Below are 12,241 nucleotides of genomic sequence, written 5' to 3'. Positions count from 1 at the left end.
CTGTGCTGACTGCTAGCCTGTGCTGACTGCTAGCCTGTGCTGACTGCTAGCCTGTGCTGACTGCTAGCCTGTGCTGACTGCTAGCCTGTGCTGACTGCTAGCCTGTGCTGACTGCTAGCCTGTGCTGACTGCTAGCCTGTGCTGACTGCTAGCCTGTGCTGACTGCTAGCCTGTGCTGACTGCTAGCCTGTGCTGACTGCTAGCCTGTGCTGACTGCTAGCCTGTGCTGACTGCTAGCCTGTGCTGACTGCTAGCCTGTGCTGACTGCTAGCCTGTGCTGACTGCTAGCCTGTGCTGACTGCTAGCCTGTGCTGACTGCTCAGGCTAATCTGGTATGACTCTTTTTGCACATGCACTAAGCCCGGTTTTCCCGGAACAAGGCTCAATTTTCTAATCCGTCCATATATAAACATGTAGCTAATGTCATTTTAGGGGCTTGCTGTTCTGAATATATGTGCATAGTTTACCTAGATATGTGGTAGAATAGTTTTTTTGTTTAAATAAGTGGGTAAAAATGTAGCAACTGCATGAATAACATCATGACATGTAATAAATTACAGTAAATGGGACAACAGGTCCATGATTCATAGTATGCTATGATGTCTTCACTTTCTTTACAGACATAAACATTGATTAAAAAAATGGATTTTTCCATATCCTGTCAGCAAATAACATTGGTATTTCAGCAAGAGTATTAAAGCAAAATCTCAAAATGAAAACTTTTTTTAGCATAATTTGTTAAATCCTGAAAGTCTGTTAAATGTGGAGTTTTATGAACTTAGTTTTATACTAATACTCATGTCTGTTTTGTTTCCTTTTGAAACCATGACTTCTTGTTATTAACCAAAGAAAAAAGTTTGTTTAGTGTTGTCTACTGTTAATGTATGCACATGAAAAACCCAGTGTCTTAAGGGTATATTGTGTAAATACAAGCACAAACTGTGATATTGATGTAAACATTTATATGCAAACATGTTGAAATATGCATATGATACTATGAATGAGAAAAACATTGGGAATGTAATTGTGCCATAATTCCTTTCCATGTTTTAGGAAAGAGTATATTTGATGCTTTAAGTACATTATTTTCCGCATTGGCACATATTTACTGATACTTGTAGCATGTTTTAAAAGAGCCATGGTAGTTTCAGATACTTGCTGCCCATCTGAGTTTGTTCTAGCGGTATATCATACACATGTAGTTATATTCACAATAATTCAGTAGATGTTGGCACTTATATAATATTTAAAAAAATAACTGATATAATATTGTAAAAAATACATAGAACAAAAGCGATATATTTTTTCGAAGCAAACAAATATCTGTACTGCAAGTCAATATTTTGTTCTACTTTCAAACTAACTGGTGTAATTTTCACTGCACACAATATCCCTAAATATATCTTTACACATTCACATGGTTTGGTAACTTGTACCTAGCAATATACATTGTATATTGTTTTGATGTATCCTTAACCCTTTCCCACTAAGAAGCATAGTGAAAATGGCTATATGCAAACAGCATAAAACCAGAACAGCCTGCGAGTAACTCGCAAGCCTGCGAGTAACTCGCAGTCTGTTCAGGTTTTATGCTATTTGCTGCTCATCAGTTCCTTAAGGATTGAAAATGAAGCCTTTAAAATTTGAATCTAGTAAGAAACGTTTTTAATTAATTTAAACTTTCTGAGCCACTACAAATGTGTCAAAATACGTATCTAAGTGGCAAAGGGTTAATGTTTGATTAATACATCAAAATCTCATTATATATTAAGATAATTTTTCTGTGCTTAGTGCTTGCTTATGGTAATTCTATCTAAAATTTTATGTTTTTCTAAATCTTAACACAAGTAATTTTAATTATTTGCTATTTGAATGAACATTAAGATTTTCATTGTGCCAATCATTTTGACACATTCATGTCTTCATTGCTTTATGCTGTGTCAAGCACTATGCTTTGCCTGACTGGACTGTAACGTCTTTCTGTGAAATTCATAGACTTATCTTAATGCCCTATTTGCATATGAGCAGTAAATGGCAATCTTAACCCTTTAAATCCAGATATATTGAGGTATTGTATAATTTACGTACTGTGACTCCATTCAAACGTTTTACACCCAATTACTGTGAAATACATCTTTAACTGTACTTGGTAGATCATTGCTGTTGCTTCTACTTTGACAACAGAATTTATACAACTTGTAATGCATCTATCTACCCATGCAAAACACACAAAAATCTTACCTGACATGAGGTCCGATTACTTTAAACATTGACCGGACCTCACCAGATTTTACCAGACCTTGTTCTTGTTTTACAAAACAATAGAAAATACCTTTAATAGTTTATTTTCTGTCATCATTATGTTCACAATGTTTAAATGTTCTAAAAACAATAAAATAACAACTAAATTTATACCTGATCTATTAAAACATATGGTAAAGCTTTTAATAAAAAGCGAAAAAAGCATTGTGATATTTGACTGGTTCTAAGAATGGCACTTGGAGTTTGTTACGGTCACCAGCAAAGATGGCAAGTGGGACTGGTTGACCAAACGAATTTTATTTTTAAAGTTAAACAATCAATAAAGTAAAATTAAGATAAACCAGTCTGTATTTTTATATATTCCTAGTATTGTTTTCATTTTTCAACCAAAGAAATACTTAATTTTTTGTTTTGTGTCGGACACGAGGACCTAGTTTTGGGAATTATATCGGACCAAATTTTGTCGAAAATGTCCAAGGTCCGACTCCTTCTGCATGAGGTCTAACGTCTTTTGCATGGGTTGATGTATATCTTAATTTACTTCCCCAAACATCTTTTTGGGGAATATATAATATGGAATCCCATTTTGTAGTTCTGATGATATTCATGCTGTTGGATATTAAAGTTTTCATGGAGTTATTTCTTTAGCTGATTTTCTTTTCAGCATCAGTTGAGAGTCTTAACGTCTTAATATTATTTACATTGTCGCCTTATTTATGTATTATTTTACAACATAAGATACGGTAATATGCTTGTAGTTAAGTATAAGATTTGGTTAATTGCATGTTGAGATTTTGTTGTTGCTGAATGTTATAGTGATGTTATTACGAGTGCATACTAGTTTTATGAATTTTATAATTCTATAGGTTATTATTATTAAAATTATTATAGTTTTGAAGATATTATATTTGTGTATGTAGATCAAACTGTACTGTTATGTACATAGTCATTTGTATAGATCATTGTCCATATTTATTGCTCATTTCTTATAAATCACGAAATAAAACAAGAAATACAAGAAATCTATCTGTTTTGCTTTTGGCTCAACTCTATCAGTTTTTCTGTTTTGGGGTGTAAGTATAATGCTCAGGTTCAGATTTGCATGCAAAATCTTGATTCTGTTCTCAATCCATTGAGGCTTCATTCATATTTGAGGTCATTAGAGTTATCCAACCAAGGCCCATAACTCTGACAGGCAATTTAACAGATTTATGCTCCTTGTTTTACTTACAAATGTCATGTTATTGTTTGCTTGCAACAAAAAAGTATAACAGACTACAGATATCAATATGAAACTTCACATGTCTTAAGTCGCATAATAAGTCGAAGGCCATTGTTTTCAAATTCAGTCAAATGTAGCACATTTTGGTAATTTATATGATGAGCTTTTGTGAGCGCCTTTTGTCCGTCGTCCGTTGTGCATTGTGCGATGTCAACATTTGCCTTGTTCACTCTCTAGACGCCACATTTATTGTCCAATCTTCATGAAATTTGGTCAGAAGTTTGGTTTCAATGATATCTTGAATGAGTTCGAAAATGGTTAAGTTTGCTTGAAAAACATGGCTGCCAAGGGGCGGGACATTCTTCCTTAAATGGCTATATATGGCTATAGCAAAATCTTGTTAACACTCTAGAGGCCACATTTATTGTCCGATCCTCATGAAACTTGGTCAGAAGATTCATCCTAATGATATTTTGGACAAGTTCGAAAATGATTTCAGTTGGTTGAAAAACATTGCCGCCATGGGGCGGGGCATTTTTCCTTATATGGCTATAGTAAAACCTTGTTAACACTCTATAGAGGCCACATTTATTATCCGATCTTCATGAAACTTGGTAAGAAGATTTGTCCCACTGACATCTTGGATGAGTTCAAAAATGGTAACCTTTGCTTGAAAAACATGGCTGCCAAGGGGCGGGGCATTTTTCCTAATATGGCTATATAATTATGGCTATAGTAAAATCTTGACACTCTAGAGGCCACATTTATTGTCCAATCTACATACAACTTGGTCAGAAGATTCATCCCTATAATATCTTGGACGAGTTCGAAAATGATGCTGGTTGGTTGTAAAACATGGCCGCCAGGGAGCGGGGCATTTTTCCTTATATGGCTTTAGTAAAACCTTGTAAACACACTAGAGGCCACATTTATTGTCCAATCTTAATGAAATATGGTCAGAAGATTTGTCTTAATGATATCTTGGATGAGTTTAAAAATGGTTACGTTTGCTTGAAAAACATGGCCACCAAGGGGCGGGGCATTTTTCCTTGTATGGCTATATAAGGCTATAGTAAAATCTTGTTAACTCTCTAGAGGCCACATTTATAGTCCGATCTTCATGAAACTCGGTCAGAAGATTCATCCCAGTAATATCTTGGACGAGTTCAAAAATGATGCAGGTTGGTTAAAAAACATGGCCACCACTGGGGCTGGGCTATTTTCCTTATATGGCTATAGTAAAACCTTGTTAACACTCTAGAGGTCACATTTATTTTCCGATCATCATGAAACTTGGTCAGAAGATTTGTCCCAATGATATCTTGGATGAGTTCGATACTGGTTTTGGTTGCTTTAAAAACATGGCCACCAGGGGCGGGGCATTTTTCCTTATATGGCTATAGTAAAACCTTGTTAACACTCTAGAGGCCACATTTATTGTCCAATCTTCATGACATTTGGTCAGAAGATTGGTCTCAATGATATCTTGGATGAGTTCGAAAATAATTATGTTTGCTTGAAAAAAATTGCTTTCAAGGGGCGAGGCATTTTTCCTTAAATGGCTATAGTAAAATCTTGTTAACACTCTAGAGGCCACATCTACTGTCCGATCTTCATGAAACTTGGTCAGAAGATTTATCCCAATAATATCTTGGAAGAGTTCAAAAATGATGCCGGTTGGTTGAAATACATGGCCGCCAGGGGGCGGGGCATTTTTCCTTATATGGCTATAGTAAAACCTTGTTGACACTCTAGAGGCCACATTTATTTTCCGATCTTCGTGAAACTTGGTCAGAAGATTTGTCCCAATAATATCTTGTTATCTCAGGTGAGCGACTTTGGGCCTTTCAGGCCCTCTTGTTTAAATTAGGGTACCTCTGTAACTTCTTTACATATTCAACTTCAACAAGGGCTGTTTGTAAAACATGCATGCCTCCCATATGGGCTGTCAGTTGTACTGGCAGCCATTGTGTGAATATGTTTTTTGTCACTGACCTTGACCTTTGACCTAGTAACTTGAAAATCAATAGGTGTCATCTGCCAGTCATGATCAATGTACCTACGAAGTTTCATGATCCTAGGCCTAATTATTCTTGAGTTATCATCTGGAAACCATTTTACTATTTCGAGTCACTGTGACCTTGACCTGTGACCAGGTGACCTGAAAATCAATAGGGGTCATCTGCCAGTCATGATCAATGTTCCTATATAGTTTCATGATCCTAGGCGTATGAATTCTTGAGTTATCATTCAGAAACCATTTTACTGTTTAGAGTCACTGTGACCTTGACCTTAGACCTAGTGACCTGAAAATCAATAGGGGTCATCTGCCAGTCATGATCAATGTACCATGTTTTATGATCCAAGGCGTAAGCATTCTTGAGTTATCATCCGGAAACCATTTTACTGTTTAGAGTCACTGTGACCTTGACCTTTGACCTAGTGACCTAAAAATCAATAGGGGTCATCTGCGAGTCATGATCAATGTACCTATGAAGTTTTATGATCCTAGGCCTAAGCATTCTTGAGTTATCATCCGGAAACCATTTTACTATTTCGTGTCACTGTGACTTTGACCTTTGACCTAGTGACCTGAAAATCTATAGGGGTCATCTGCCAGTCATGATCAATCTACGTATGAAGTTTCATGATCCTAGGCCTAAGCGTTCTTGAGTTATCATCTGGAAACCATCTGGTGGACGGACTGACCGACGGACCAACCGACATGAGCAAAACAATATACCCCCTCTTCTTCGTAGGGGGGCATAAAAATGTATTAATGGTTATAATATCCGGTTGTTATATCAGGTGACGGGCAAAAAATTTACATTTTTGTATACTGTCATTGTGTAAGAATAGGTTTTGACTAATTGAAGGAAACATAAGTATTGTTGAAGAAAAAAGGACTCCTGTTGAGTCTTAAACTTTTATTGCAGCTTAATTACAAACATATATTGAAAGTTAAAATAATAAAAGCAATCACTTATGACTTAGTAACAGAAATCTCTACCATTATCGTTACAGGGGAATATAAGATCAATTAACATGTATCATTCAAATAATATTAAACCAATAACAAGATTCAAACTTTAAATCAAATATAGCTTCATAATTACTGTTTAGTTTGTTCTTATAGAAAGTAAATCTTGTTTATGTTACTAATTTTACAATATTGTTTCCGAAAAAATTATACATGTATTCAATGAGTAGAAACAAATGTTTATGTGTATAAAACCTACTAAAAATTTTCTCACAATTCAAATTGATGCATGTAAAACGTGTGTGTTGGTAATAAGAGAAACAAATAAAATAGATTCTAACATTTTTAAATCATATGTCACGAGGAAACATATATCACAATATTTTACACACTTTTTAGGGAAAAAAAGTTTTATCAGAAAACATAGGGTAAATGCAACTGAACGATGATAGTTTGAAACAACTAGCAAAAGATGACACAATACTTACAATATACATTTAATTTTAAATATCTGAGCAGTGACCTTTGGTTTGTATACATAACCTTGTTTTTGACATAAGCATTAAGTATTGAAAAGCAAAATGTTGATTTAAATTCTATTAAGGAAATACAACTTTTCAGTTTTATCATGGTGCATTAAAGCATGATTACCAAACTAAAATTTATTAAATAAAACATGAGATTTAAGTAGAGAAGGCATTTGAGTAACATATCAACAGATACCACACGCTTGCTTCTTTACTTCATTAAGGTATTATCAAATAATGAATGTAGAAATTAATAATTCACACCTACATAGCAAAAACAGGAATGTTTGGAACAATAACAACATGTATATGAAATTGAAGCTGTTTGACAGTACATATATGTGCACACAGTAATAGCACTACAACAGTGAACTAGTCTTGGTTTTTGTGAAAAGAAACCTACCAAAGATACAAGGGATATGAATATGTTCATTGTAAAAACACTTTTTTTTCTTTACAAACAACAGTGAGAAAATTTTACAAGATGCGAGACTGTTATGGAATACTACCACTACATTTAAAATATTTACAATGATGTTAAATGTTAATGAAATGTTACATAAGAATGTATCTATCTTTAAAATTGAAAATACCAAGCTATTCACTCAGAGGGTTAAGTTTTCTAAATTTTATAAATTGTTCAATGAGAGTGACATTCAAACCATAGTGTATGCATTCTCGTATAAAATATTATGAGAACACAACTGAGGTCAATATTAATACCAGACAAACAATGCCTTTAATTAAATACTATAAACAACGACAAAGACTAATAGAGAACAATGACACATTTTGCAGAATAAATATTGTTGAAAAGCAGAATGTAAGAAATAAACTTTCTTATTGTTATTTAAAAAAACATTACAGTTTACAATGATCCATTTGAAACATTGATGATAAAATTAACAATGCTATACAACTTCAGCACTGGTTTGATGATTGTGTATGATAAAAATTGACATTCAACAATAAACAAATACAACAGCCTCATAAATAATGTAATGTAATTGCACAATTTGTCATAAGTTGTCATTAAGGTATGACATGCAATTTCATGCATATAGAAGTCATAAATATAACATTTACAAAACATCTTATTCTTTTTTTACAAGGTTCATAATAAAACAAATAATTCAACGATAAAATAAAATACCATGTATTGTTTGCATTTCTATCACATCTAGATCAACTAGACCTTTGTCACAAACAAGACTATTACCCAACATATCTGTATGCTATGGATCATTGGTCCTGGAATAAGTGCATTTGCACTTCATGATGATGACGTATTTGAAGTTTCAATGTAATTGCTTGAAAAATGTTGAAGTAATTTGCTCAACAATTAATAACATTTTCATGTGAACAGACTGACTCACTAACAAAAGACTTTCAATACAACCCCTTCATACATCATTTGCAGATGTACAAAAATTTCTATAACAAGTGACAAGTCAAGGGATGAGCTTGAGACAGCTATATACCTACATTTCTGTATGAGATATATGACTTTTGTCCTCTACCCTGTTAACCCTCAAGATAAGACAATACGTGATCGAATACAACAGTAAAATAGCAAAAAGGTAGCACAAAACACATTATTTTGTTCAATAGCCTTCACACATGGTTTGATATTGCCTTAAAGAGTATTGACTTTTTTTTCATATGATTTCATATATGACAGTCAAAAAGCAAATTCGTAATACAAACTCATCAATTTTGTTCTACCACCTTCCAACAAAGATATATTACCAGAGCAATGCAAAAATGTGTCTTTATCTTATGCCATATGCTGCCCTCTGGTTGGAGCTACTCTTAGCTCAAACCCAGCTTGTACATCCGCAGAGACTGGCCCTGGGCTACCCTGTCTACTAATCAGACAACTCAACCTTGCGTGATTGTTTAGCCGAAAGCGTAGCTCCTGCATGACCTGACTGTATGATGGCCCAGGCTGGTTAAAAGCTACACAGGCATCGTATGGAACAAGACCCATTTCTGTATGACACTGCTCATATCACATGGTCTTGTATTTTCACCTCAGTAAAAAGGCTTTATTCAATTACAAGCACATTTCATTATTATAAAAAAAATTACATTACAATATTCGAATCACAGTACCGACACATTAATACCAATCCTCTATTCCAAAACAAAGTGATATCTCTTATTTGATTATTTAGCAATCATGAGCAAATATGAATATCCTCAGACAACAGGTTTCAATAACCCATACAGTCATCTGTAATTTTAGGATGGGAACAGATGCCAGACATTGTACCTGCATATCCATATGTAATATCCGGATCATTAACACATCACTGGATACAATTCGGATAACTGGTAGATCAGTTATATTGCCCTAAATGTGCAGACATATTCGTAAATTCGTTTGCAAAGGTTATTTATACATAAATAGTAATAATAAGTGTATTCAATAAGATCGTTTCTAATGAATTCATGAAACATATATCATTGACATTGTTAATTGATAGAGAACCAGTTATTATCAGGAAACACACTTAATTGGCTCATTGGATTATGAAAGCAATGTTTGATGTTAATACGTTAATAGCTATCAATCAAGCATGTTTATGACATGTCAGAGAATGTGTGGAGATGGCCTGAAGCGCTTATTTATTTCATCAATAAACTTGAACAACAAGACATTTGTATGCTTAATAAACCATGAATATTTTTTCATAACAGTTTGTAAACTTACCCAGTATCTGGATATTCACATATCCGAATATGCATTGACAACCCTAAAAGTATTTGACTAAAATAGAAGCTACACTTAAAACATTATAATGTATGGTTTTTGTTTTGGTTAAAACTTAACATACAATGTACATGCAATTAATGATTTATGAAACAATCTGTAAAAACTGAAAATTAAAGCACTTGATTGGCAGTAACTGAAGACAATGCCAACAGCGTGAAAATCTTTTAACATTGTTCCCACAGAAATATGATCTTACAACACTCAACATGTAATATGTAAGTAAAAGAAACACTTAACAAGGTATTAAATAACTACATCAATATTTTTACAGGTCTATAATATTATGATGACAAAATCACCTACTAAAAAATGTGAAATAATAATCACACAGACAAAACGATCTTCAACTACGAAAACTACACATTTTGTGCAGGATTTGACAAACAGTTCTCAGAGCTGCTATGTTTGTTTCCATTCATGAATGGCTTCACTATGGTAGTATTATGATTGGGAGACTGCACTTGCATCTGATTGGTGGAGATAGTCACATGACCTTCCGTATCAGGAATCCTATTGGCCAATTCATTCCTTGACCACACTGCTTCTGCATGGGGAAGACCCCTTGAGTTCAGTTCTGAAACAAACACAATCCATAACATTTGAACAAAACAGCAAGCATTTTAAGTCTATCAAACCTAGCTTCTTATAAACATTTCACTACAAACTCAAATTGTCTTTCAAATAATCACACTTGATTACTGGTTAATGGTTAAATTGTTTTTAGATCCTTATATGAAAATCATGCTTTCAAGGCAGGTTTGGTTTCATGCAATATAAAAAAGGTCATATAAAAAAATACCATCTTAAATCATGCTTGATAAGTTTGATAAAAAACTCTGTGATTAAGTAAGTGCTTGTAAGTTTGGTACAAACGTTTGTGATTAACGATGTATTTACAAGCAGGTCTGGTGAAAAAATCTATGATTAATAGCTTATTAACTTGTAAGGTACCCTGTTATTCAGAACAAGTTCAAAGTTTGGCTTACAAAAAGTTATGTTATTTCGCTAAATAAAAGAAATAACACAAAATCATCTGATTGGGTAGACAACAAAATTTAAACAAATAGCAAATTTAAATTATTTTTTTGTTATTGTTTTTTATGTGTTTGGTTAAACTAATCAGCTTAGAGGGAAACTGAAAACAAGATGCGTTTGTGAAACACAATGTCCCCCTATATGACGTTTGACTTTGAAGGATGACCTTGACCTTGTGAAGGATGACCTTGACCTTGACCTTTCACCACTCAAAATGTGCAGCTCCATGAGATACACATGCATGCCAAATATCAAGTTGCTATCTTCAATATTGCAAAAGGATTCATAAAATAAGCGATTTGGGCCACATATATTTGACCTCTGACCTTGAAGGATGACCTTGACCTTTCACCACTCAAAATGTGCAGCTCCATGAGATACACATGCATGCCAAAAATCAAGTTGCTATCTTCAATATTGCAAAAGCATTCATAAAGTTAGCGATTTGGGCCACATATATTTGACCTTTGACCTTGAAGGATGACCTTGACCTTGACCTTTCACCACTCACAATGTGCAGCTCCATGAGATACACATGCATGCCAAATATAAAGTTGCTACCTTCAATATTGCAAAAGTATTCATAAAATGAGCGATTTTGGCCACCTATATTTGACCTCTGACCTTGAAGGATGACCTTGACCTTTCACCCACTCAAAATGTGCAGCTCCATGAGATACACATGCATGCCAAATATGAAGTTGCTATCTTCAATATAGCAAAAGTTATTGCATAATGTTAAAGTTGGCGCAAACAGACAGACAGACAGACAGACAGACCAACAGACAGGGCAAAAACAATATGTTCCGCACTACTATAGTGGGGGACATAAATCAGAAGAAATGTTAGGCTGTAAACACAGTGACCACATAATAAAGAATGGTTTTATACTGTATGGGGGTTGTTGTTTATGTAATGTTAATAGGCTGTATACAGATCAGCCCTAAACGTTAAAAAAAGAGTACATAAATAAGACTACTACAAGATAAATTACTAGTGCACTCTACAGTGGCTCACAAAGTCAAGTAAAGTCAGACTTTTATTCGCACATTTAATGTTGCAAATATTTTACTAAATAATACAAAAAATTATACCAATATGACAAATTAAAATTAAAAGAAGGCAACACTAATGCAGTAAATAAATCTGGGCCAGTATTCAAACGGCTGATAAGGTAATCATAACTTAGGATTGTAATGGTGAAAATAAGTTTACAATGTAGATTAGCCTGAAAAAAAGAATCAAAATAGATATCATTTTCTTAGTTTGAGAATTTGTGATTTCTATGAAGCTGGGTACAAGACACTTTATATTGTTTTCTGTTGCTTAGTAACTACAACTCCTTGAATACACAGATTAAAAGTAACTCATAAATAATCATACTTTGTATCTTGACAAAAAAAATAAACAAGAGATTATTTTAAAACTGAGATTCT

General features: G+C 33.9%; 1 protein-coding gene across 8 annotated transcripts in view; it reads right to left on the bottom strand.

The window, feature by feature from the left end:
- Positions 1-6,396: 6,396 nt before the first annotated feature.
- The window catches only part of LOC127850311 (palmitoyltransferase ZDHHC14-like), a 51,709-nt gene continuing 45,864 nt past the window's right edge, over positions 6,397-12,241 (bottom strand). For 5 of the 8 annotated variants that reach the window (XM_052383260.1, XM_052383261.1, XM_052383259.1 and 2 more), the window contains one exon: positions 6,397-10,344. In XM_052383260.1, coding sequence (XP_052239220.1) covers positions 10,127-10,344 — 218 coding nt within the window. In that variant the 3' untranslated portion in view covers positions 6,397-10,126. The remainder of the gene's footprint in view (positions 10,345-12,241) is intronic. The other 3 variants (XM_052383264.1, XM_052383265.1, XM_052383266.1) reach the window with 1 other exon arrangement.

Source organism: Dreissena polymorpha, chromosome 11 (assembly GCF_020536995.1).
Source record: "Dreissena polymorpha isolate Duluth1 chromosome 11, UMN_Dpol_1.0, whole genome shotgun sequence".
Lineage (NCBI taxonomy): Eukaryota > Metazoa > Mollusca > Bivalvia > Myida > Dreissenidae > Dreissena > Dreissena polymorpha.
Note: the sequence above shows the minus strand (reverse complement) of the source record. Positions and strands in the feature narration are given on the sequence as shown.